Source organism: Equus asinus, chromosome 9 (genome assembly GCF_041296235.1).
Source record: "Equus asinus isolate D_3611 breed Donkey chromosome 9, EquAss-T2T_v2, whole genome shotgun sequence".
NCBI lineage: Eukaryota > Metazoa > Chordata > Mammalia > Perissodactyla > Equidae > Equus > Equus asinus.
This window is the reverse complement of record NC_091798.1, coordinates 94,934,453-94,960,524: the sequence shown is the minus strand read 5'-3', so window position 1 is coordinate 94,960,524 and position 26,072 is coordinate 94,934,453. Positions and strand designations below refer to the sequence as shown.

At 49.6% G+C, this 26,072-nt stretch overlaps 2 protein-coding genes across 3 annotated transcripts in view; one reads left to right on the top strand and one right to left on the bottom strand.

Moving 5' to 3' along the window:
• The window catches only part of MAP1B (microtubule associated protein 1B), an 89,463-nt gene extending 83,797 nt beyond the window's left edge, over positions 1-5,666 (top strand). For both annotated transcript variants that reach the window (XM_014851906.3, XM_044778049.2), the window contains one exon: positions 1,203-5,666. In XM_014851906.3, coding sequence (XP_014707392.3) covers positions 1,203-1,358 — 156 coding nt within the window. In that variant the 3' untranslated portion in view covers positions 1,359-5,666. The remainder of the gene's footprint in view (positions 1-1,202) is intronic.
• Positions 5,667-13,079: 7,413 nt separating this feature from the next.
• The window catches only part of MRPS27 (mitochondrial ribosomal protein S27), an 88,443-nt gene continuing 75,450 nt past the window's right edge, over positions 13,080-26,072 (bottom strand). The window contains exons 7-11 of the mRNA XM_014851904.3: positions 24,931-25,046; positions 21,043-21,145; positions 18,825-18,967; positions 16,544-16,714; positions 13,080-14,213 (exon numbers count right to left, since the gene is read on the bottom strand). Coding sequence (XP_014707390.1) covers positions 13,974-14,213; positions 16,544-16,714; positions 18,825-18,967; positions 21,043-21,145; positions 24,931-25,046 — 773 coding nt within the window. The 3' untranslated portion in view covers positions 13,080-13,973. The remainder of the gene's footprint in view (positions 14,214-16,543; positions 16,715-18,824; positions 18,968-21,042; positions 21,146-24,930; positions 25,047-26,072) is intronic.

Genomic DNA, 26,072 nt, shown 5'->3' with positions numbered 1-26,072 from the left:
TGCACTGCACGTGGAGCTGTGTCCAGAGGCAGAGGGAAGGATTATGTTTATGATAATAGAGGCAACGTTATGATTGTGGGTCCACATGAGGTGCCCCAGGGGTCTGTCACACAGGAAACATCCTGGGGACAGAGTGGATTTAACATGTAGAAGATAGTCTAGAATATTCTTGGCACTGCCAGCAATTACAGACTTGGAGGAAAAGGCCCTTCACCACCCTGAGGCATAATTCATTTATCTGCAAAATGGGCCCAAGACTACTTGCCCTTCACCCTAATACACCAAGAGTACATGTGTATGAACCAAAGCGGTCATATCTCCCGCGAGAGCTGCTAAGGGCTTGTCTTTCCTCCTTGGTGTTTCACGATTGACCAAAGCCAGGAATATGGCCACTTAGAAAATCAGCTGTCCGTGTGAAATCCAGGAGCAATGCTGAAAACGGGCCCCAACAGGACACCCCCAACTCCCACACATCATCACCGGCCACGAACCACTCGCTCTTTCAGCTATGATTTTTGCTTAGCAGAATTTTACTTGTGGTTCTGTATAGTCGCCTAGTCAAATGTGTTTGCATAACGTTAAATAGAATTACTTGTTATTTAATCATATGAAATTGAATGAGAAGCACCCAGCGGCCTCTTAATGAATACTAGATGGAATTTTTACTATTCAAGCCAGCACCCAATCACCTACCCCACTCCTCCCCACTCCTCCATCCCCAACCATACTCACAAATCGGAGGTACGAGTCTTTGTTCTCAGGCTGAAATGTTAGTTACACACAGCTAGAGGGGTTTGAGCTGCAGTAATAACTAAAGATCGGTGGATTCCATATGCAAGATCTTGAGTGCAAGCTGACTGGTTGTGTTAAAGGAAATAAAAGAAATTCCACGTTACCTGAGTACTTCTTCTCTTGACACTAAAGAATTGAAAAACCAACAGTGAATATAGATGAACTAATTGACTAGTCATGAGTTGCTTTTGGCTCTAATCTTCAACTCCCCCAGGAAAACTAATTTTTTTGCAGCTTTATTCTGGTTCCTGGAAAATGTAAGTTGAAAAGTCCTTTGTATTTCTTAAGGAAAATAGAAGATTTTTCTTTCTTTTCCCTTCTTCTAATGGTCTCATTAATACCTCGTTGTTCCATTTTTTCATCTGATTTCTGGCTCTGCCCTTAAACAGCTATTTTCCATCTCCCTGCAGGTGACTTTGATCCCTACTCATGACTCAGAAGTGATGCGGGAGTGGTACCAGGAGACCCACGAGAAGCAGCAGGACCTCAGCATCATGGTCCTGGCGAGCAGCAGCACGGTGGTGATGCAGGACGAGTCCTTCCCTGCGTGCAAGATTGAGCTGTAGACGCCGCGGCCAGCCATGCCACAGGAGCTGAACTTTGTTTCCAGAAATTCTTCACTTTGAAACCACCTTTTCTAAAAAGTCAATTCATCTAAACAAGTCACTGAACTGTTACCTGCCAAACGCTATACTGTATCACGGTGATGCAAGTCACTAATATTTCTCAGTTTTTGCTGATTGCTAAGGGAAGTAACAGTATTCCCACAATAGGGTTCAAGTTACTGCAAAATTACCTACCCCAGTTCATCTCTGCCGAACATTTGGAAACCATGCACTAGCAAACCCAGCTGACTTCTGCTAGGTAGAGGCGTTTGTCTTAGAGAGAGAGTGAGAGAGAGCGCACGCAAAGAAAGAGATGCGGGGGGAGAGAGAGAGAGAGAGAGAGGGAATGAGGAAAAAAAGGAATGCGAGAGAAGGCGATGGAATGGTGGAGTGCTGGTGAGACACCCAGAGAGAGAGAGCAGGGTGCGGTAAGGGGGAGAAAACAGCCAACCACTGGTCTGCGTTTTCTCAGGCAGTGTGTGTTTTGGTCTACACAGGCAGAGGTTTCCACGTGTGTCAGTCTGAGTCCTCAAAAAGGATCTTAATTTTCTAAAACAAGTCAGCTGGAAGAAAACAAAAAGAACAAAACTCGTTATGAGGGCATGGGAGATTTTCATGCCTTAATTAAGCTCCTTCTGTTTGAAGGCTGCACACTGACATAACACAGTGAGTAGACTGGACATGCAAGTGGTTTGAACCCCATTCAGAACGCTCAGACTCTTCAGACACGCGAGTCGACTGGTCTAAGGCATGCTCCCAGCACTTGCGCACCCAGGTAGTCCACTCGAGTCCATTCACCTGCATGCGGAAACACCCAAGTCCACCCCAATTCACAAGCAAATACCAAAGCAGTTGGGAGTACACACAGTGGACAGTTGCCTTAGGAAGTGACTTGAATGTACAAAGATACTTGATGCACTTATTTTTTAATGTGAGACAGCAAGTTTATAAAACATCCGTGTAGGATTGTAGATACTCCAGTGGAAGGAGCATGTGTGCGTGCGTGGGGGGCTAGAAGCTGATCTGATGGGCCCAGCGCTTGCTAGGATGCTGAGTCATGGGTGTCGAATGCTGAGTCATGCGTGTCGAATGCCGCCGCAGTGCACCCGCGGCCCCTCAGCCAAACCAGCGGAGCCTTTCGCAGCTTCTTCACTACTGCAAGTTCAAGACTGAAATGGCGTCTACGATCAGAACTGGGCAAACAGTGAATCTTAGGGTGGACGAGGTTCTCGGCAAGTGTACAGAATTTACCTTCCTGTGTCTTACATTGGCTTTTTTTTTAAATCTTCCATTAATTTCAGCATAATTATGGGAACAAGTGTACAGAAGAATTTTTTTTTAGCTATGTGAGAATTTTCATAGATGAACTTTTTAACAAATGTTTTCATTTACAGGAAAATGCAAAGAAAATTTTCAAGTGACAGTCTTTTTTTTTTAAGTGTTTCGTAAGACAAAACAAAAAGAATACTGTTTTTTTGAAGTTCTGGTGAGATTGAAGTCTGACATTTGCAGTAATAATATTTATTAAAAGCCCATAACTACCAGGAATAGTGACACCTCCCACCCCTCGATTCCCATAACATGAAATCTGAGTATGCGCTGTTTGAGTGGGGCGAACGGCATGGCAGGCTACTTTTCCAGGCCTTTGCAAGTCCATCACCCAGGGGTGTCCTACAGACTTCTTGCAAGATCTTCAGCCATGAGGTGAAAGAGCCAAGACAAAGAACCACGTTCAAAGAACCTTAGCGAGAATTTGCTTTGGGGTTTTCTTTTCTGGAAAAAAACAAGAGAAATAATACATTGAAAGCAAATGAGTTCCCACCTCCTCCGGTTCCCCATGTGGAGTTCAGAGATCATTTCCTGCATTGTCACCGCTGAACGAGGAACCTGGGCAGCCAGGGCGTGATTAGATTTAGACTCGCGCCGAGTGTGCAGTGCAGATCCGTGTGCCGGCGTTCAGACGGGCACTCTTCCCGGTGGCAGCCACGCCGTGCTGTCACATTGCATTTCTTGCAGACTCTAAATCTACGGAGTAGTGAACAACGACCTCATTTTATTTTCTATGTTAGTTATTTATTTCAAAATTAACGTTTTAGTTTATTTTTGTCTGATAAGTGTATGTTTTGCACTGCTAACTACCATGAGGGTTTAAACAACGCTTCTTCGGGGTCCCTTCACTGAGGACCTATGTAGTCTACTTAATGCTGTGAATTACATTTTTCAAATGTTTAATTTTTTAAAAGAATTAATATTCTATTTTTTCTTTTAGGCTTCTCTAGAAATGCAGCTTTTATTTATTACCCCATTTCTTTCAAGTAAGTCCTTAAAAACAACACATTGATTAAGGGTACAAAAAGTTAGCACACGATGGAAAACTCATTGTGACACAAATGGATTTCAGTGAGTATAAACTGATCTGCCTCAGATTTATTTTATGAGACAACCTAAGATATTCAACATAGTTATTTAATGATTAGTTGTTAAGTTGGTCCACATACTACATGGGAAGAGAGACAGGTTTCCAGCCTTCTTGCCAAATCCAGACCCCTGGCTGATTTTTCTTTGATAGAAGATGGAATTATTTTCCAATTTCCCAAATTAAATTTATTTAACATGTACATTATTTTGCTTTAAAAAAATACAAACGTTTTAGGAAAATTATATCCAGTCTTCAAATATAACCATTCTATCCCACTCTTTTTTTTTTTTTTTCTTTTCTTTTCTTTTTTGCTATGGGATTTAATGGGAAAGATAGACAAACCTGTCAGTGCTCAGCCGGCTTTCTTCCACTGAGACAGAGCAGCACCTTTCTCCATCTGCTGTTCTCAGTGCCGAGCACAGAGCCTGAGTCTACCAGGAAAACCAACATTTGCAGTACAGGTTGTTCCTGTGCTTCCAGACCCCTTTCCTACCTGTGTGACTAACCTAATTTTGCTAGTTCCATCAGTACACAATTAGTTTGCCCACAGCATCACAATGGACCATGAACATTTATGGTGAGACCTAGAGATTGACACAGACTTCTAGGAGCTCAGTTCATATCGATCACTTCATCCAGTTGTATAGATTGAATTTTGGAGTGGAAGGAGTTTACACTCTGTTTAACTGATGGCATTCCATGGAGGTAGCACTCCTGGTCATGACCTTTTTGGTAGTATTCTTAAACAAAATTCCAGAGACTAAATGTTAGCGATGATCCTCCATTTTCAATTTTAACTAATTCTATCCCCTTTCTCAAAACCCAACCCCTGTGCATGCTTTCTCAGTCTCGTGGTGGACTGGGTACAATGACTGACTACCCCCCAAATGCCATTTTCCATGGAGTTCAAAAATTTTTTTGTCTTAACCTTGCATATCATAGTGAATGGTTTCCCCAGTGTATATGAGTGTTTTAAGTGTCTCCAATAGCTTACAGGGTTTAGGAGCTTTCCAATACTCACGTCATAAGATTTAATCATTTGCTAATGGAAATGTTACCACCTTCCATTTCCCCTTTATTACCAAATTCTGGCTCTCAGGAGCTGCTCCACAATTCTGAAATTGCTTTTCTTGATTCTCTTTAGTTGCCTGTCACAAGAGGTTCTTGCTCAGTAATGATATTGTGAGTTAGATTAATAACTTTTTTTTGCTCTTCAGATTTAGAAGAAAAGATCCTGTTTCCATTCGAAAGGAACTGTAAGCTTTGATCTTTTAACCAACTGAACACACCAAAAGCAGCCCCGGGATGAGCATTTTTTGGAAAGCAATTAGGTTACTCACCTGGTATTAAAGCTGTTTACTACTAAGAAAATATCTGACTTTAAGTTAAAAGGCAGCATCAAAAACTGAAAAGGGAAAAAATAAATAGCTTCTCTGTACTCGTTCGGAGCTCCCCGAAACAGGAGCCGTGGAGAGGAGACGTCGAGACCCGGCTGCCCTTGGGGACCACCCTGTGCTCCAGAGGCGTGCTCGCTGCCCGAGCACTCAGCACCTCTCCCCCGGCCCTGGAAAGAAGTGGTGGAGCCCGCGGAGCAGCACCTCCCACTCCTCTCTCTTGTTCTGAATGGTGTTCGTGTCAGTCTGCAGCTGTGTATGGTATTACGTCTTATAATCCTGCATCACTTCTAGCCTATCCAGTCATATCTAATGTAGAAAATTAGTTTCCAGTGAAAGTAATATGTAGTGCTTTTATGATATTTGTGTGCAATATCCCCTCTTCCATTGAGGATATTTGATGTAAAAGAAAAAAAACTCAGTTCCACAATAAAATACAAAAGTGGCAAAAGCTAACGTGTGTGCTGGCTGCCTTTCGTTTTGAGTCCCTGAGTTGGGCTCATGGGGAGTTGGGGTTTGCCACCCCCAGAGGGAGGGGGCGGCGCGGCTTCATGCATGTGGGCTGACTGTGTTCTTTTCAGGGTGGGCTCCGGGCTTTTGGCAAACTGAGGAGAGGGTTCTGCTACTATTTCTACGCTTGCAACCTCGTTATCTTTTATAACCAAGCCCTAGAGGACACTGGGGCCTAATGACAGAAAATGGGAGAGGAGAGAAAGAGACCATTAAAATTATTGCTTAAAAAGAAAAAGTACATAGACCACTGTAGTTGGAAGAGGAAACTGGGAGGGTTTCCTGCGTGAACCACAATATAAACCCCAAACCGGGTCTTGATCCCAGCTCTGCCACACCGGCTGCGAGACCTCAGTCACTTTTTCCATCCAGAGTCCCTTTTCTCACCGGTGAAATGAGAGGACTTGAAGAGATGGTCAAGCTGGATGGTCCCTCCCAAGGCCGACTTTCTGGGGCCACCATATTAAGTAATAACATCCAACACCTTATCTTCCTCCTGGTTTCTTGCTCAGTTACAGAACAAGCTCCATATAACTAACATAGTAGCCGAGGATTTGACTGACGCCAGGAACTAAAAGCATTAAGGAAAATGATGATAAATAACAAAGTTCCTGTAAAAAGGAGGAAATCCTCTTAGTCAATCAAATGATTTCTGTGCCTGTACTCTACCCCATGGAGGGAAATAGTGCGGGGAGTTAAAGGTGAAGAAAACATCAGTGCTGCCCCAACGGGCTGGGGTGACAGGCTCCCCATATTCAAGGGTGAGCGTTGACGACCATTGGAAAAGCACCAGAAATGATGTCTAAGCCGAGACCCAGAGAGTGTGTGTGTGTGTGTGTGTGTGTGTGTGTGTGTGACAGAAAGCAAATTCTAGGTGGAGGCAACAGCTCACGTGAAGGCTCGGGATCAGCATGTGTTGGTAGCCCAGATGCTGAGTGCAGAGAGGGAGGCCCTGGCCCCTCCATTCCCCCCATGTGCCCACAGAAAACGTGCCCACAGGTACCAATAGAGGCCTCTGGCACCTGGCCCTGTGTGTCTGCAGGGATGGTCCTTTGGCCTCAGAAGGCCACTGCAGCCTGTCTGTCCTGAGTCATAATGATGTCCCTTTGTCACATACGCTCCTTTTGATCTTCCATGGGGCTTCATGGATGGGTCCCATTAGAAGTCACTATTTGCTGGAACGGATCCTGAAGTCCCTCCAGAGATTAAAGGGTTAAGTGTGTGAGAACTCAGGTGGGAAATCATCACTGGGATTCTAATTACATTTATCAGACTAAAATAAATAAGCTGTTTTCCATTCCACTGCCAAACTATTCAGTCCAGGAAGTCTTTCTGGCGGGAACCCAGGTCATCCAGGGTCATCAGGTTTGCGCAGGACTGCCCTGGTTTTAGCACTGACAGTTCTGTCCCAGGAGACTCCCAGCCCAGGGAGGCCCTGATTGTCGGTCACCTGCCTGAACCCCTCCCAGTGTTTATGTCTCATCCTTCCAGACAGAGGCACAGCAGATATGGGGAAGAGTTAATCCCCTTCCAGCTGGTCCTTTTCTGTAGCTTTCCTTGTCTTACAGGCAAATCGACAAAGGTCTGTTAAGGTACTGCGGCTACGTATTCTCTCTGTATCTGTATTGCTCATTCTGGGTCCTTCAATGTCCCTACACTGATCTTTCGACACACTCCTGACTCATGAATTCCTGGTCTCTCGTATCGTCCCAGATTACTATTTCCTCTTTGATCCGATATTGTACGTCTTGGAAACCCCTGGAGCCATATCTGCAGTTGAGTTTTGGTCACACCCCGTTCCTTTAAAGTGAGCAGTTCTGGCTTATTCAGACTGGGCGTTGCTGGCAATGTTTCCACAGCGGGTGGAGCATCACCACGGGCCCAGTTCATGGGGCGATCTCCCCAAGGAAACCAGGCACAGTTGTAGTTCGTGGCTCAGCCTATCCCCACTGAAACCAGAAACACATGTTACTTTAACGCAGTCTCATGGATTTAAATGCCACGTGTAAACCGATGGCTTTTACAACTTGTATCTCCAATCTGTACCTCTTCTCTGATTTCCAGACTCATACCTCCAGCTGTCTATTAAGAGCTCTGTCTGGATGTCCAGTAGGGATCTTTGAAGTATTCCAAATCAACTTTAACGTGCCCCCACACGAATCCCCCGTCTTCCCAAACTGCTTCTCTTCCTGGGCTTTTCTATCTCAGCAAACGGCAGATGCATCATGCCAGTAGCTCAGGTCAAAAATCTTGGCCTGTCAGCAAATCTGCTGGCTCTGCCTTCAAGATGTATCCAGGCCAACCCCTTCCCTCATTGTCACTGCTACCACCCCTGTCCAGGCCAGTCACTCTCCTGGATCACTGCAGGAGTCTCTTAACCAGTCTGTCTTCACCCTCCTGGTTTATTCTCCATGTGGCAGCTAGACCAGAGTAACCCTCTAAAAGTGTTAGGTCAGATCATGCCACCCAGAGCTCAAAACCTTTAGATGCGTTCTCCGCTCAGAGTGAAAGCCAACGTCCTTACTAATGGGCTAGGGGCTCTTCGACCGTCCATCCCTTCCTCTGCCCGTCTCTCTGGCCTCGTCTCCTGCTCCTCTCCACCACACAATTCTACTCTAGCCCCGCTGGCCTCCCCGCCATTGCTGACACTCTGGCACGCTTTCATCTGGGGCCTTGGTGCTGACTGTGTCCTCTGCCGCTGTGCTTTCCCAGGTGACCGTGATTCCCAACCTCACCCCCCAGGGGCCCCTGCTCAGACATCAGGAAGGCCTCCCTAAGCGCCCTGTTTTAGGTTGCAACTCCCACCACTTAACCAGTGCCCTTCTCCTCTTCCTTGCTTTGTTTCCACATCACACATCACCATGTGACACACACACACTATCTGTCTCCTTCTGTAGAGCGTAAACGCCACGAGGGAAGGGATCCTTGTCCATTTTGTTCCTTGCTGTATCCTCAGTGTCTCTTTAAACAGTCTGACACATAGCAGGTGCTCAATAAGTATTTGTTGAATGAATGAATGAATGAATGAATGAATGAACTTAGTCTCAGGTTAGCACAGTGGTTATGTGGTGTCGTCTCAACGTGGGTTTGAAATCAGACAAACTTGGATTCAAACACTGTCCTTGCTGCTTATTGTGTGGCCCTAGGCAAGTCACAGAAGTCTGGGTTTTCTCTTCTGCAAAATGAGGTAGTAATCCTTGCCCTGCGGGGTGGTCGTAAGGGTTAGAGAGGATTTATTTAACTAGGTAGGATTAAATTAGGTAGAAATGGGCATTCACAAAGAACAGTTGTTCAATATAATTTCTGTAGTCAAGATGGGTACATGATTGCTCGTGAGCCAGAGCCTGGAGCAGGCCGACGCCCAGCAGCGCCCGCACGCACCACCGGAGGACGCTGCTAGCGGGCATCCCTGTTCTGCTCCACAGACCGTCTTGGGCACATCAGCCTCAGAGGGTGCTGCAAGGATTAAAATTTTGAACTCTGCAGAGATGAAGCATCATGGAAACCAAAAGAGCAAGTGAGACCCTCCTGCCACTGGGTGGCCAGAGGACGCGATGCCCCTTCTACAAATCCTCCAGGCATCGTCCCTGTAGTCCTTGATCCAGCAGGTAAAGCCCACGACAGAACTTATTTTCAGGTGCTTTTGTCAGAACAAACTTTGTTTTCTGAACGTGTCCAGCTGGGATCTGGAATCCCTAACATTCATACGTGATAAACACACAGCCTTAGTGTGACAGTTTTGTTTTAAATGAAGGCCCCAGCGGTAGCGGCCACAGTCTCAGGGACATCACCACCACCTTTCATTTGGACGTCCTTGTCCCCAGGCAGGTGAGGAGACCCTCGTGGCACACGAATGTCAGCAAAAAGGCTGGTCAGCGGGCGAGGAGGAGGTTCTTCAGAGCTAAGCAGCTGTTACTTAGAAAAAGGGCAATTTTCCTGACATAACTATGTTGACAAGCTCGCCTCTTTCCCCATTTTCTAAAGTAAGATTTTAAAAATTGATCATTCTCGGGGCTGACCCTGTGGTGTAGTGGTTGTTTGGCACACTCTGCTTTGGTGGCCTGGGTTTGTGGGTTCGGATCCTGGGTGTGGACCTACACCACTCATCAGCCATGCCGTGCCAGCAACCCACATACAGAGTAGAGGAAGACTGGCACAGATGTTAGCTCAGGGACAATCTTCCTCACCAAAAAAAAGAAAAAATGATCATTTTTAGAGTTTGCAAAGTTCAGCTCTGAAGGTTATTAATGATCATTTAACGAAAATACAGTTGCACTTTTTCTGCTTTTGTGATTCACTAAAGCCAAAGTCCTGAACCCGCTTCAGCCTCGGCCCCCGCCTCACCCACGCCGCCCGGCGAGGTGACTGGGCGCAGCGCTGTCAGGTCCCACAGACTCCTGCGAGCTCACAGCACAGCAGCTTCATCCTGGAACTCCAGACTCCTGGTCCGGGTGGTGTATCCCCAGACAGCAAAGTCACATAAACCGTCATTTACCCTTTTGCGTGGTGGACTTCCTCGAGGAAGAACACTGGCCCACCCCACATCACTGCGGACTTTATACTCACTTTCAGTCAGACAAGAACCAGCTGATGCTAATGGTTTCTCTACCTGAGAAACGGCATTTGTAAATGAGCCGTTGGCACAAACACTATTCTTGGATCACCTTGGGGCAAAAATTCCTGTGGGCGCCCGGCTCGTGCACTCGGGGCCAGGTTTGGCATTCCTGACACTTTGTGCCAGACAGTTCACTGTCGTGGGGGCGTCCGCGCACTGAGAGATGTTCGGCAGCAGCCCTGGCCTCTACTCGTTCAGAGTGAGAAACTGACTTCCTTAAACTAGTTTTCAAGGCCTCTGTTTGTAAAATCTACAACTCTCCCACTCGTATCTGATCCCCACGGCCAGCGAGCACAACACAGATGAGATGCGTCCCTTCCTCAAGCCTTCCCACCCCTAGGCGCATGTGCTCTCTGTGAACATCCGCATCACGGCCACGGTGCCTCTCCCGTACTCTTCAGCCATGCATCGACAGGCGCTATGTGCCTTCCTCCTTTCCCTCGCTAGGATCCAGGTTATTTGAGGGTAGGAGCTATAGTTTGCTCATCTGCGTGAACTCCGGAGCGCTTCGCATGGTGCTGTGCACGCAGCAGACGCCACACGGTGCTTGTGAGCGCACCAGTGCAGCACCAGCACAGACGCTGTCTGTCTGCTGTGGTCACCAGCGTCCAAGTGCGGTCAGCAGCGCTTAGCGGAGCAGAGCGTCTCAGAGGGAAAGAGGATCATTGCCTTTGACGGCAGCAGAGTGAAGCCGAATTCTCAGGGTCTAATGAACGAGCAAGTGGCCAGTTAGTGAAGACACCCTTTTAAGAAGTTTGAGGACACAAGGGAGGAGAGTGACAGGGAAGTGGCCTGACTGATGGCAGGATCAAGGCTTCTTTGTTTCTAAAAGGGAAGGAGGCCTTGAACAAGACTGTGGACTTGGAAGAAGAAACCAGGAGAGATGATGCGAGATGGAAAGGGATGACTTGCTGGTTCTGGAACAGGCAGCAGACAGGGAAGCAGTCACCAGTGAGACGCCTGACCCTGGGAAGGAGTGGGTGATGGAGAGAACGGTTACGGCAGGAATATCTGCTGATAGTTCTGGGGGCGAGGGTCTGGGGCTGAAGCAGAGTAGAAAAGCCAATGAGGGGAAGATGAGAGTCGATGAGAGAGAACAAAAGGACTGAGCTGAAGAGGAAGCTGTAAGTCTGTGGAGGAAGCAATCGGCCTGACGGGACGAGTTTGTGGGACAGCACTTAGCAGGTCAGAAGCAAACAGAAAAACAGATGCTGCTGTATTTGTTTCCTAGGGCCGCTGTAGCAGGGTCCCCAAACCGGGCGCTTCAGAGAACAGAGGCGTCCTGGAGGCTGAAGTCCAGAAGCCCAGAGTCAGCAGGCCGTGCTCCCTCCTGGGCCCTAGGAGGCAATCTCCCTGGGCCTCCTCCAGCTTCGGGTGCTTGCAGCCTTCCCTGGCTCGTAGATGTACCACTCCAGTCACATGGTCGTCTGCTCCCTGTGTGTCTTCACATTGTCTTTCCTCTGTGTGTTTCTGTCTCTGTGTCCAAATTTCCCCTTTTTATAAGGATACCAGTTATGTTAGATTGGGGCCCACCCTGATGGCCTCATTTTAATTTGATCCCCTCTGTAGAGACTGTCTCTCTAAAAGTCAGATCCTAAGGCACTGGGGGTTAGAGCTTTAACGTATCCTTTTGGAGGGACACAATTCGACCCATAACAGGCGGCTCCAAGGATGTAGGTTCAAGAATGGCAAGTGGCCTGGCCAAAGGAAATGAGAGGAAATGAAAGATGTTCATGAGAGCATGGGTGGGATGGCCAACCATGGGGCCCAGGCTGGGAGCACGCTAAGGGTCTGCTGGCAGAAGCAAAAGGGAAAAGGTGGTTGAGCAGGAGTGGTGGTTGAGAGAAAGGGAAGACTGGGAGAATGGGACTTCAGGCTCTAAGACCTTGGAATGGTGACAGGAGGCTGCAGGTTCGGCCGCGACTAGCAGAGAGGTAGGTCAGCTAGGGGGAAGGTAAGCAGTTACAGCTAAGGTAGCCCCAGAGGCCGGGGTAGCCAGAGCAGTGCCTCCCTCCACAGGGAAGAGGGACAGAGGTGGTAACAGGGAAAGACCATTCTACAGCTCAGGGGATAAGAGGGAGGAGGAGGGGGGTAGGCTGGAGGGGCAAGACCCCCAAAGGGGAGAGTTCCGGGGAGATGGGCCCAAGTGTGGAGGGCATCCGAGCATGAGGATTCCCGCTGGGCAGCAGCACAAGAGGCAGAGCTCTTTCCTGAGGGCTGGAGATCAAGTGCGACAGGCACAGAAGGGGAGGAAAAATGATGGCAAATTACAAGCTGCAGTATGAACAGATGCTTCAGCATGACGGCCGTTAATTCACTGAGCAAAATGCACCTTCTGACTTATCCTGAACCTTCTTCTTGCTATAAGGGAGTGGCTGAAAAAGCCCTGCCCTTGATACACCAGCATGTGAGAAGTGACTCTGCGTCCTGACCCTCCACCGAGGTGAGAGCCAGCTCTGCGGGTCCACAGGGTCCTGCGCAGGGTCGTGCGGAGGTAGCATGCAGGTTGTGGGGCAGTGCCGGCCCACCGCATCCGCATTCAGCAAGGAGACGACAGCACCTCCCTCACGGGGCTGCGGGAGCCACGGGCACACAGTTAGTCCTCAACAGACGTCAGCGGTGGTGGCGGCGGTGTTGTTATAAATGCCACAGCCTGAAGATGCTGCTCCAAATCATAGCAATGATAGTGATGGGGAAATTCCCTGTCTGTCCCTCCCTCCCCCCAAAGATAAAGAACACACCAAAACCATCCCAGGACATTTATTTCCACAGGTTCTCGATGAGGAGCACAATCCTGAACAGAAGTGCCCGCTGTACTGACAGGCGAGGTCACAGCGGCAGGAGCTGCCCACCCTCGGAGAGACTTCTGTGGGGCCCTCACTCCGGACGCTGCTACAACTCGCCAGGCCTCCCCAACACTGCAGCCAGCCCGACTCTCGCCGTCTCCAACTCCTCTACCCGAAGTGTGCGTGCACACAAAGGCTCTCTTTACCCACACGATGAAGGAGCCAAGACAGCGTGAGACGGGCTGGAGACGCCGAGCCCAGGGGCCTCTGACGTGGGGCCAGCTTTCCTCACGAGCCCTGACCTTCTACACAAGTCACTGTGGGGTCCTGAAATTTGAGAGCCGGGGGTCTTGTGTTCACTCCTGTGCTGAATGTCCCCCAGTTCAGGCCCGGAAGGGTGAGACCCAGCAGCAGGAGAGGGGATGTTGGGGCTGAGTGCCTGCACCGGAAAGGGGACCGGGGGGACACGATCTCAGGACACGCGCTCCCCCGGCTGGGGAGAGAGACTGTTCAAAAGCCTTGTGCTCGAGACCTAGTTCTTCAACCCACCACCAGGCTGCAGGGTCAGGAACTTCCGATGGCCACCACCGACCCCTGTGCCCAGGACGTCCACCATCAGCCTCGAGAGCCCTTAATACTTTAAGGTATTCAGCTGGTGGCTTCAGTCTGACCACTTGCACAGTCCCACAGCCCTTCCAGGCACCTGGACGGGCAGTCACAGTGTCTTAACATGCAGAACGTCAAGGCTTTTACAGCAGAGCGGCCCGCTCTAGGAGGAGGAGGAGAGGCTGGAGGAGCCGAGGCTGGGCCGGTCCAGCGCCGTTCCTGGGCGGGCCGGGCCTGCAGGGCAGGTCAGGTAGACAGCTGGGCTGCTCTCCGAGCCTCATGCTCCTGCTTCGCCCTCTCCCTCTGCTCCTGCTCCCTCTGAACCAGGCGAGCCCGCTCCTGTTGCCACTGCTGCAGCTGCTGCTCATACGCGGCCATGTCCTCTGCTTCATAGGTGGGGAGCTCTTCGTGGACGAGCTGAGTGGTCAGAGTCAAAAGGCTTCCTGACTCAACTCTGCCCAGAGCCTGGAGCTGAGAACGGGCGGTCTGTTGGAAACAAAAGAACAGAAGAGAAGGGGGCAGTGGGCGAAGAACAGAGGAAAAGGATGAGGTCGCCACAGTCCCCGCTCTGCCGGGACCTGCCTGCCACCTCTCCCCCAGGCACCGCTGGCTCCTGCTCTTTCTCAGCCCAGCAGATCTGCTAAGATGCACGCCAGGCGATTTCTGCCCCTTCACTCACAATCAGTAAGTGGAACTCTGTAAGGTGAGAGTCCATTTTTAAATCACAGAGACGGTACAAGTATAACAACCCCTCATTTCCCCTCTGACCTGAACCCAACCAGGCAGCCCACTCAAGAACAAAGAACCTGAGAGGGACACACGGCGGGAGCTGCTGACAGACAGGCAGAGCAGGCCATCTGCATCCTCTCCTTCAGAATAACAGACCGATGTCTGCCTGACTCGCGCTCCTTTCGACAGACAGACGCCATTCCACGGGCCTCTCCCTAAAGCAGGCTGCACAGCTCCCGTGAGGGCCTCTACCTGCTGGGCTCCCAGCAGGTCAGCCTCCATGGCTCACAGCTCCCTCTGAAGGGCTGCTTGCTCTGGTCGGACTGTACTCCTCGAGAAGTGAGGTACTAAAAACACTAATCTACTTGAGTGCCTCAAGATGCAGATCCCCAGAGAGCCACTCACACCCAGCTGTGGCTTCCACCACACGTCCCCCTGGTCCTCGAACAGAAGGATCCATGGCACAGTGGTGAGCCCTGATGTAACAGGGGGCGGGGGCGGGCAGGGCCCATGGGCTTCAGGGAGGGGCCAGAGGCCTAGTGCGAGGGGTCAGTCACATAAAAACGGGTCCCAAACATTACCTGAAACTAATGAAGAGCAGGCAACAGGAAAAATAGGAAACACAGAATGAAAATCACTTTTTTCTCCTGTCACTTCCATGTGACCTGAGGCCAGGGACACAGCCTGGGACAAGGCCTCACCTGAGCCAGCAAACTTGTTCAACTCCAAAGTCAGGCCCAGCCCGGGGGTGTGTAAGGTGGGAAGAGCAGCACCCACGACCCAGAGGACCTCGTCGGGGAGGACGAGGCAAGGTGGGGCTGCCTCGCCCCCAGCTGCCCCTCAGGAAACGTCTGTCTCTGCTCTTGTTCTGATTTTCAAAAAATGCACTTGTGGAAGAGTGAGGGCTGAGAATCTAACGCAGGCTCAGATTTCTCTTCTCCGAGATTAAATTTATAAGGAACAAGAGAAGGAGGTGGTAATTTCTAGCAGTGGTGTGGCAGCCTTGGTCAGTACGAACACTGAATAATAATCTAGGGGGCTAAGCAGATTTTTGTTCACAGCTTCTCTAAATCTGCAAAGTCAGGCAAAGTTAAAAGGAAAGAGCAGGCAGGTAAACTCTTAACCCAGCTGCCAGTTCTCTGTGTACCTTGGGAACATCCGTTCGCCTTTCTTTCTCAGTTTTTAAATCATCAAAGAGGGGAGCTGAGCAATGACTTTACAGAAGTACCGGGAGGAACAGCTGCTACAAGGACGACAGAATCCTCCCTACAACACGGGAAACAGGTTTCCCATGGCTGGTTCACTATAATCAGTGGAAAGATTTAAATGTAATAGTCTGGGAAGTTTACATCCCTCCGTCCCAAAATGACCAACAGCTCAGCTGGGACGATGGAGAGGTTTTCTGCTTTACATAAGGAACCCTCCTTCAGCCAGCACTTTCTTCGCTTTGCACTAAATGGACGAGGAACAGAGCCACGGAAGAGGCTGAGGGTTACGCTCTGAGCACGCTCTGCTGCACTGACCCCCCACGGCATTTGGGCTGCACCGTGAAAGCTACAAGGCACAGTGGAAACTTGTTCCCATCGTCCGTGCAGTATAAGAGAGCATTCCTATGGCCCTGGTGCATAAGCAGAGCTGAGCGACCGAGACGCCTGCATCTTATCTCATCACGCTTCATACTCAAATGTGGCTTCTGTGATTTCTGCCGGGTTTCTGGGTTATCACACATGTTTAGTGTGATATGGAGACACGACCAGCAACGTTCCCCTGGGGTTGGAGGCAGGTGCTCACTAGGAGGCGGCAAGCTGTCACCCAGCCACGAGCACACGCCAGGGATGAGCGGGTGAGACACGCTGCCTAGGGAGCAAACCTGTGACCCACCAGCTCAAGCACAAAAAGCATAAAAATTCCATTTGTTTCTTTTAAGACCAGTTCCTGCGTGAAGCAATAAAAACGTAATTTTTGATGTCAGTTCTTCCTGCCCCCTTTGTGTGTGACACTGATGCATGGAAGGACTGCCTGTCTATCACCACGGCGAGAAGCACATTTAATGACAGCTGACAGGGACTCAATTCTGTGCGACTCACCTGAAATCGTTCCAGGTACTGGGGAAGCCTGGACTGTTGCCTTTCCTCCACGTCCATCTGCTCCACCAGCTCTGCCGGCCTCTGGCCGTCTTCCCCTTGTCGGGGCTGCTCCTCGGAGGACGTGGGGGCTGGAGTGGTCACAGCCTTCAGCACTCCGTCCAGCACATCGAGCTGCGGTGCAGAAAGAGGGCACAGACTAAACATCCTGAGGCTCTGAGCACACACTGGGAGGGGAGGTGGACAAGGAGAGGAAGGAAAGGCTGGGGCCTAAACTCATGAGAAGAGTTCTTTTATAAAATTACATGACAGAGGAAGAGCTACACGATCTTACATTAGAGACAGTCTGGGATGGCATGGAAACTCAGCACAAAACAAATGGCCCAGGGGCTGACCCCGTGGCTGAGTGGTTAAGTTCGCACGCTCTGCTGCAGGCGGCCCAGTGTTTTGTTGGTTTGAATCCTGGGCGCGGACATGGCACTGCTCATCAAACCACGCTGAGGCGGCGTTCCACATGCCACAACTAGAAGGACCCACAACAAAGAATATACAACTATGTATCGGGGGGCTTTGGGGAGAAAAAAGAAAAAAATAAAATCTTTAAAAAAGAAAAAAAATGGCCCAAATGGGCAAGCTCAGGTTGTCTGCCGAAGTGAATCAGCACTGGCCTTTGATGGCACTTCCAGTCGACCAGGTAGGAACCGAGAATCACGTTTGACGGGCACTGAAGTACCTCCCCTTCCAGTCTTTCCTCCTCAATCAGTCTGGGATTGGGAGAAAGGGAAAGAGAAACCACTAGAGACGCCAACCGACAAAGGGCCGTTCTGAATGCAGGTGAAGCCTCGGAATCTGGGCGAGGGCCTCCTGCAGAGAATTTAGCTCATCGGGTATCTCTGATGTAGGATCAGCGCAAGCCACACAAGCTGCTGACAACGACCCAAAAGGCACACCTGAGAGTCACTGTAACCGGGGATTTCTGTAGCTTAGGAAGTAAGTCAATTATAAAACAGGTTTCTTTTTGTCTTGTCCCCTCTCCCCCACAACGTTCACTTTGGGGCACACCTCCCTCGACCCACAGAGATGGGACCCCAAGGTCAGCACAAGCACCTGCCTGGATGCTGATCACTCTGTCCATGTCATACCAGAATAAAAATCCAGAAAATACTCCAAGGCTTTTTAATTCCACTAATACGTTACACCCAAACCTGATACACATCCGTCCTGGTTGACATCAGAATCACATTCCTATTAAGTCAGAATGCAAAGAATGCAAATCTGGCTCAGAGTGGGAGGAACATTTCCCCAGGAAAGGATTTCAGTATAATTCTGTGTCTTCCATCACCAGCACTGACTCCAGCAGGGTTAAAACATGGATATATATTTAAGGATGTATGTGCTTTGTCATGAATGTCTGGCAAAGAACACAATGATGCTCTAGACACTAGTGTGAGGAGCTGGGACAGGCACCAGGCTTGTGACTCCCTGACTGACCTGAGAGCCAGGGCGTGAGTCCTGGAGACCAGCTCAAACGAGCAGCCCGCTCCAAGTTAGCGCTCACAGCCTGGTGACGAGCCAGCTGCTGTCCTTCCAGGCCTCACTCTGCTACAAAAGCTGCTTGGACAGGAGCGGACACTGTGGCTCCCGAGGGGGAGAGAGTCTTGTCATGTGGCTGTAAGAGGCCACATGTCCCGTAGCCCGAGCTCAGTCTAGTAACTGTGTAGTGTCAAGAGCCCCAGGTGATGAAGTGCCATGAGCTTGAGGCTGGTAGGGGGATGGCTCCCAGCCCAGGAGAAGTGGGCGCCTCAGAGCCCTGGAAGGCGTGCCTGGTCCCTCCCCTCAGTGTCTGCACTCCCCACAGAGCGGCCTAAAGGAAGGAAGGGAAGGTGCTGCCACCTCCAGGCCCCAGATTCATCTTTTGGGGGCTTTCACGAGGGACAAAGCTGCCAGGGAGTCTCCCAGGACTCCAGGAGGGCACAGAAAGGCCAAACATTTAAAACGAACTCTTAACCTCTCCTGAGCTCCCATGGAGATTGGCGGGGGTAGTGGGGGGAGTATTTTATTGAACTCAGTTTGAATCTCGGGGGAGGGGGATAGTTTTCCTCCCAGACAGTGAGCTCTGAAATCGACATGGATCTTATCTTCTGCTGCTTTTTGTCAGTAACGTTGAGAATGTTTGTGGTTTTTCACTCCTTTTCAACTGGATAAGAACGTGACTCTAAGGAAACAAAGAAAGTAGAGGGGAGGGGGACGACCACACCCCACTGAATGCGGGCGAGGGACATACCGCGTCTCCACACAGCTTTTCACCTTCCGGGCAGGAGGCCACCTTCTCCATCACTTGCAGGGCTCTGTCGAGGTAGCCCGGCTGCCACAGCAGCGGCATGTTGTGGTACACAGCCCGCAGCCCGTGCTGTAACTCCACCTTCCCTGTGGGCCGAAGGAACAACGAAGAAGGCTCAGCCACGGCTTCCCACTGTGCCCTAGACGAGACGGAGCACTTGAAGGTGCAAAGAATATTCACCCTGCAGCTCCGGGGATGGGGGAGGGTCACTGCAAACCTACAGCAAGGGCCTCATCCATCCAGCGGCTTGGTGACATTTCAGACAGAGGATGAAGAATGTGGCGAAATGCACTGTACACGTTTTTTAATAAAGAGTTGTGCAAATGCTTTTCCTCTTTTTCAGCTGGACTGCGGGAGGTTACTGTGAGGACGTGTGAGTCACAGGGCTGAGGGAAACGGAGACAGCTTGCTATTGCTGCCTCTCAGGGAAGCTACCCGATAAAACGAGTCAGACAACTGAAATCCTATTTTTGTCTTAAGAACAAAATCTTCCTCAGAAAAAGAAATTCCACCACTTTCTTACAGGGAAAATCTTGTCAACATCTGACAACTTTTCCTGCCAGGAAACATTCTGACATTTTTCAAAATGCTCCAAAATACCCTACTGCCCGTCCTTATGAAAAAAAAAAGCCTCATTTTGCTCTTCTTTCCTCTATTTGAACTTCATCTGTACTTAAGTCATAAAGTCCTCATCGTCCTTTTGGATCCCAGGACATGACTGTTTCTCTTGGTACCTCAAACCATGACAGCTGGAGCATAAGATGGGGACCCAGGGTCAGGGCCCCTGGCTGGGGGCACAGGTTGTCCCCACGTTCCCGTGGAGAAGCCCTCCCTGCACCAGGGACCAAAGTCACCTTGAGCCTCCAGGTCTTAAGTCCACCTTCACTTATCTTTCCTGGAAGGAGATTTGGAAGAGCTGCAGAAGGACATAAGCAGACAAAGCCTATCAGGCGACAGCTAATTTTACACCATTAAGATGCTGGGCTGGACCACAGTCACATTCCAGGAAGCTGCTTCCAGGGGCTGAGTGAGGCTGCGCAGCGCATGACACAGCAAGAGCAAAGAGCTTTGCTCTGACGGCTGCCAGCCCCAAAGCACAGGGCCTCTGCTCAGAAACAATGACAGCACGATGGGCATGTTCTGAGCCCTGACGGCTTCCCAAACAATTCCCGCAGGCTAACAGTCCTGAACGCTCATCTGAAGCAAAGGCAGAAAACAGGCAGATGCGTGTCAAAAGTAGATGGCAAATAAGGAGAAAATGATTTTTAAAGAGTGGTCAACTCTTTTGCTAGTCTGATGGCGAGTCTGACAAACTGCAATTCCTCTGATCAGTTTCTATCAGAGTCAGCATCCAAGAATGCCACACTCCATTTTATGGGTGAGGATCAACTCCAAAAGCAGTCAAACTGCTATGACTTGGACAATTTTCAGAGACCAAAGGTAAGCAGAAGCAACGTACGATCAAGAGAAAGTCCCTTCCCAACGCTGATCCGCTTGAGAGCGAGAAGGGAAGAGTGAGAGAACAGTACACAGTGAGAAACCCGCCAGTCAGGACACATTCTCAGCACATTTGGGTTACTCGTCATTTGCCCAGACTCCACACAAGCAGGGTCTGAGGCCGCTCCTCAGCAGGCTTCGCGTCCTGACCTGTGATGGTCAGTGCAGTGGGCACTGAAGTAAAGCGACCATCGCCCAGCAGGGTCCAGCACATTGTCCCAAAGCGTCACTCTCTGCTTTCCCAAAGTGCTGCTAGACACGCAGTTTCTCCTTCCCTGGAAACACTACCAAAAATGTGAGCCCAACCTGAACTCTTCCCTTCTGACCTCCTGGATGTCAGGTCTAAAGAGACAGAGATCTTTGTTAATACTGGGAAGACTCTACTGGCTGCTTCTACCAAAGAGGGCCAGCTCCTCCCTCCCTCTATCCCTTCCTCGCCCCGATGACCCCTAACTAGTCTGAGGCCACCAGAACTAGTCCTCACCTTGCCAGTGGTGACAGGTTTAGAACACTCTTCACTGTCTCAGGTCCTATTTTTATGTCTAAAAGTGAAAGCTGTATTGGAATTTCACTAGTAAATTTAAACCAAATTATAACTTTATTATGAGTAGAGAAAGCATCAGTTCCATTTGTGAAGAACAACACCGAAGGGCCCGTGGCTTACCGAGAAGTGCATAGCCATAGAGCTGGGAGCTCAGCCCCACCGTGTTCCTTTGCTTGAGGCCTGGGAGGAGCAGGGAGGCCCCAAAGTTCCTCTCCTCTTCCCACTACAACAGAAGAGAGCACATCACGGTCCAGCCAAGCAACGAAGACTGTCCCAAACCGGGATTTTTAATGACATAGAGGAAAAAGAACATGTCACAGCATTAAGTAAGAAAAGCAAAATGCAAAGCTCTAGGTATGCTACAATCCCAATTTTGTAAATAGAAAATATTTATGTTGAATGAAAAATACAGAAAAGAAAAAGTATTATGTTAGACTTCTGGGTAATAAAATTATGGACAATTCCAGGTTTCTTCTTTGTACTGTTCGTTATTTTCCACATTTTTGGCAATGAATAAGGGTTCCTTTTACAATCAGAAGAGCAAAACAGAACAAAAATAAAGAGTACACTGTGAACCAACATTGCCTGAGACGGTCGAGATGGTTACACTGCTGTCAGCCCCACATTCACTCCCAGCGCCACAGCACGATGCAGCAAGCTTTTGAATTTCAAACAATTCAGCAATGATAAGACTCCTTCTGCTTCACAGCTTTAAAATAAATACAACCATTAGGTTGCTTTTAGATGGACGTGCCTTTCAAAAATAAGTTAGGCAATCAGAAACACTTAGTGATCATTTCTTTCAACCCAGGGTGCAAAATTACACTTCAATCACATTGAAGCCTTTTAAGACATGGGAAAGAGGCAAAAACACCAGCATCACTAAGCCTGCCACAGACCAGGAATGGCAGTGACAGGGACTCGCTGTGACGCAGGGCCCAAGGACAGCCTTGGCAGTTCCCCAGACAACGAGTGCACATGAGTGCGCAATGGCCAGAGCCCTCGCTCCAGCTTGGAAATACAGAACACGGAGCCCGGTGAGGCCCTGGGCTCTGCACGCAGGTCGGGAGGAAGTGGAGGGTGAACGGGCCTGCAGGCGACGGCTGCAGCTGGGTGTCCGTGAGGCGCCCCAGGTGTTGATGGGCACCCACAGGGCCAGGTGCAGCCCTGGGCTCTGCCCTGCAGGTTGGGAGGAAGCGGAGGGTGAACAGCACGTGCAGGCGATGGCTGCGGTCGGGTGTCCGTGAGGCGCCCCAGGCGTTGATGGGCACCTAAAGGTCTCTACTGTGAATGGGCCTTCGTGCAATACAAGTGCAATTTCCTATGGTTTTTCTAAACCTTTGTAAAAAGCAAAGACCTTGGGAGACAGACAAAGCCTCCCCTGGGGCTTCTGCAGCACAGACGAGTGAAAGAGCCGGTAACTCAGGACTCGGTCATCCACTTTCCAGAGCAATCGCTCTGCGGTGTGGCTTTCCCTGCAGGCTGCACAGAAAGGGGCCCAGTCAATCATTAATAAGAAGGCTTGCAAATATTGTTTCTTTTCTTTAGGGAAAACAGGATCTATAGCATCAGGATGCCACAGGGGCTAAAAGCCAAACAAGCAGCATCCTTGCTGTGCTGGGAATTGAGCAGGGGTGATGGTGCCTGGAAGGGAGACACTTCGAAAGGACTTTTACAAAGATGGATGAAAACAAACAGACGTCTTAGAGGTTTTTTGATGACTGTCTGGGAATAACACAACCACTGTTGCTTATATGGAATCTATGTGCTAACATACAATACTAGGTCTCTTCCAAGCCTTTAGCTTCTACGGTCCATACCATTACGGACTAAATCAGGCGGATTTCACCAAGGTCCTCAAGGTTTCCCCACTTTATGCTTCTGCCTTTCCCACTGATACAAAGCACACCCTCAGCCCCACCTCCGCCTCCACAGCTCAGCATCTCAAACAGCTGCGCGCAGTCGCTGCCTCCTGTCTGCACCTCTCACTCACTCCACGATCCACACCGAGTAGGTTTCCTGATCCACTATTCTACGGAAACACAGGTTACAATTTAGTGCCTTCCCACCACAGATTCAATGAACTTTCAAAAAGCCCTCACCCCTCTACCCTCTCAGAAGTACTCCACATCGCAGACCACTCTCTTCCTAGGGCTTTTGTGGCCTACACATTCCTGATCTTCCTTTCTTGCTCTGGGGCTCATTCGCAGACATTTACACATGGATGTGCAAATTATATGTCCAGTCCAGATTCTTCCCTTAAGATCCCAATTTCCCTGGTGGAATCTCTTGACTATCTCAAAATGCAACAAGTTCAGAGCCAAATTAATGACTTTGCTTGTAAAACCCAGTCTTTTTCGAGTTCCCTTTACAAACGCATGGCGATCCTTCCGCCCAGATACACGAGTCAGAAACCTAGGAGATGAGACTTCGCCCTCACTTCCCTGCCTCCACAGCCGGTTCCTCCCCGTGCTCCCTGCCTCCAAGTGTGTTCACCGCTGCTCCCACCCACCACGTTCTGGTCCCGGTGCCACGTGCCTCCTGCTCAGGCACAGGAACAGCCTCCTGAGTGCTCCGCCAGAGCCCCCCAGCCCGATCCAATCTCTTACCACATCACAGCCAGAGGCATCTTTCCAAAGCACAGATCTGATTACATTACACTCCCCGCTTAAAACTTCAGTGCCTCTCACTGTTTGTAGGACTCAGACAAAATGGCCTAGCACGACCGGCATTCGCCACCCCCGCCTCCCGCCAGGCCTTCCCGCCACCCTCCCCGCTGTGGCCGCATCACTGTCCTGCCTCTCCCAGCCCTTTCCACTCGCCATGTTCCTTCTGCCACACGGCTTCTGCACGTTATTGCTTCTTTTTGGATTGTTCCTACACTCTTCCACCAGTTAATGCCTATTCACCCTTCAAATACTAACAAGAAATATTTCCTTAAGGAAGGCTTTCCTAACCTAAGTTTAAAACACAAACAGACAAAAAGTCCCTACAATGGAGGCTTGTCAAAGAGGACATCCTTGTAGCGCTCTACAGCCTTCATCTGAGGCTCATGAGTCAGTTCTGTCATTTTCGATGCCTGTACTCTCCTCAGCTTGCAGCAGGTGCTGGCTCCCACTGTATAACTAGCACTTGGCAATGGACGGAATGTGGTCGATGCTCAATGTACATTTAATGAACTAAGGGACGTGAGGTGAGCCACAGGCTAGAAGGCTCATCCAAGAAAAGCTAAACACACTATCGATTCTTCAGAATGCGGGCCAGACTAAATGGCCTTTCAGCTCCTACCCACACTCCTGTTTCTGCTGTGACATGTGAGGTGAAGGGCATTCTGCAGGGCCACCCTGCTTGGCCTCACCAGGTGGCCTCATCAGCCACTAGCTGGGCGGCTGTCACGGAACATCTCTGTGCCCCAGGCCACTCATCGGCAGACTGTGAGGATTCACACATTAATGAATTTAAAACACCAAGAACACAGCCTGGTGTAAAGCCAGTGCTACTGAAACATGAGTTATCCTTAGGATAGCAATAAAGAAGGACTGAACATCCTAACCTGAGGGAAGAAACCAGAACTTGGTATTCTGGCCTGACCCAGAGCACCCCGAGGGAAATACTGAGACTAAATAATCAGTATTTGCCCTGTGAGTTGTGGTCAAGCAGCTGCCTCACTACTTCTGCGATGTGCTGTGTCCCGCTCACTGACCATCAACGCCCCATTCCTGAAGGTCTGAGCAGCACTCAGCCAGCTCAAGTTCCAAAACGTGCAGAAGGACTTTCACTACAGATTCTTTCAAGTGGGGGAACGTCCAGTCCCACTCTGTGAGAGGCCAGTGACTAAAGTGTGCAGAACGAACGCTCACTCCTGGCTGGACAGGGCCACAGAGCTGAACATTAGACGCCTCTCCCAGTTGCTGAGGGCAGGGTCTCCTCTGGCCCCTCGTCCCTCCTGAGCAGCCACCGCTTGCTTTTCCTAAGGCTCCCAGTGCTGCTCGAAGGCAGATCACTTACACTCAGGTCTGTCTTGCTTGCCAGGCAGTGGCATAGAACATAGAGCGACAGAAGTTGGGTGGAAGGTGCTTCAAAGGCTTCTTGCCTCATGATCTCAAAAACCACGGATAAAGCATCTGCAAAACGATCAAAGTAAAAAAGACAAGAAATTAGTTTTTGGCAGCATCACCAAATCTGTATTTAACTATAAACACTCTTAGGAAGCAGGGCATGATAGAAAAATACACAGAAATAAAAAGTAAAAAATGTGGGCTCACGGGGCCGGCCCAGTGGCTCAGCGGTTAAGTTTGCACGTTCCACTTAGGCAGCCCGGGGTTCGCCGGTTTGGATCCTGGGCACAGACCTATGCACCGCTTGTCAAGCTATGCTGTGGTAGGCGTCCCACATATAAAGGAGAGGAAGATGGGCACGGATGTTAGCTTAGGGCCAGTCTTCCTCAGCAGAAAGAGGAGGACTGGTGGCAGATGTTAGCTCAGGGCTAATCTTCATCAAAAAAAAAAGTGGGCTCTGGTCTTAGTTCTACAAATTAGGTCTCCCCAAGCCTTTAGCTTCTATTATACCCACAATCATGCACTGGATCAGGTACTACGGCACCAGTGTCCTCAAGGACATCAAAGAAGTCAGTTAATTTCTCTCAGTAGCACCTTCAAAATGATGAAATACCATTGATCCCATCTACTTCAAAAGACTTTTGGACAGCCCAATAAGATAATACGTATGAAGATGCCTCATAAGTTGTGAAGCAGATTTAAGGCATCAGGTCCACCAGCCAGAAGAGCTAAGGCATACAGAAAGGAGGCAAATATATTTTCCAGGTCACCCTGGCAAGCAGAGTGGGGGCTGACTGTCCTATTCTATGTTCTGGAACCTTCGCTCTGTTTGGGTAAAAGAGGACAAATGCTACAGGCAATCCTAAATCCCAGGTATTATTTCAAACATAGAAAACTGATGACTATAAAAAGGACAATCAGACTGACCTTAAAAGACTTGAAAGAAGAGAAAGGAAAACGCTCATTCATAAATTATAAGCCCTGAGTATACCACACAATACGAGATATTTGTTTCGCATGAATGCTGATCACAGGAGATCAGACCTTGAGCAATTTTGACTTTCCCCCAATATTCCACAACACAGATGGAGG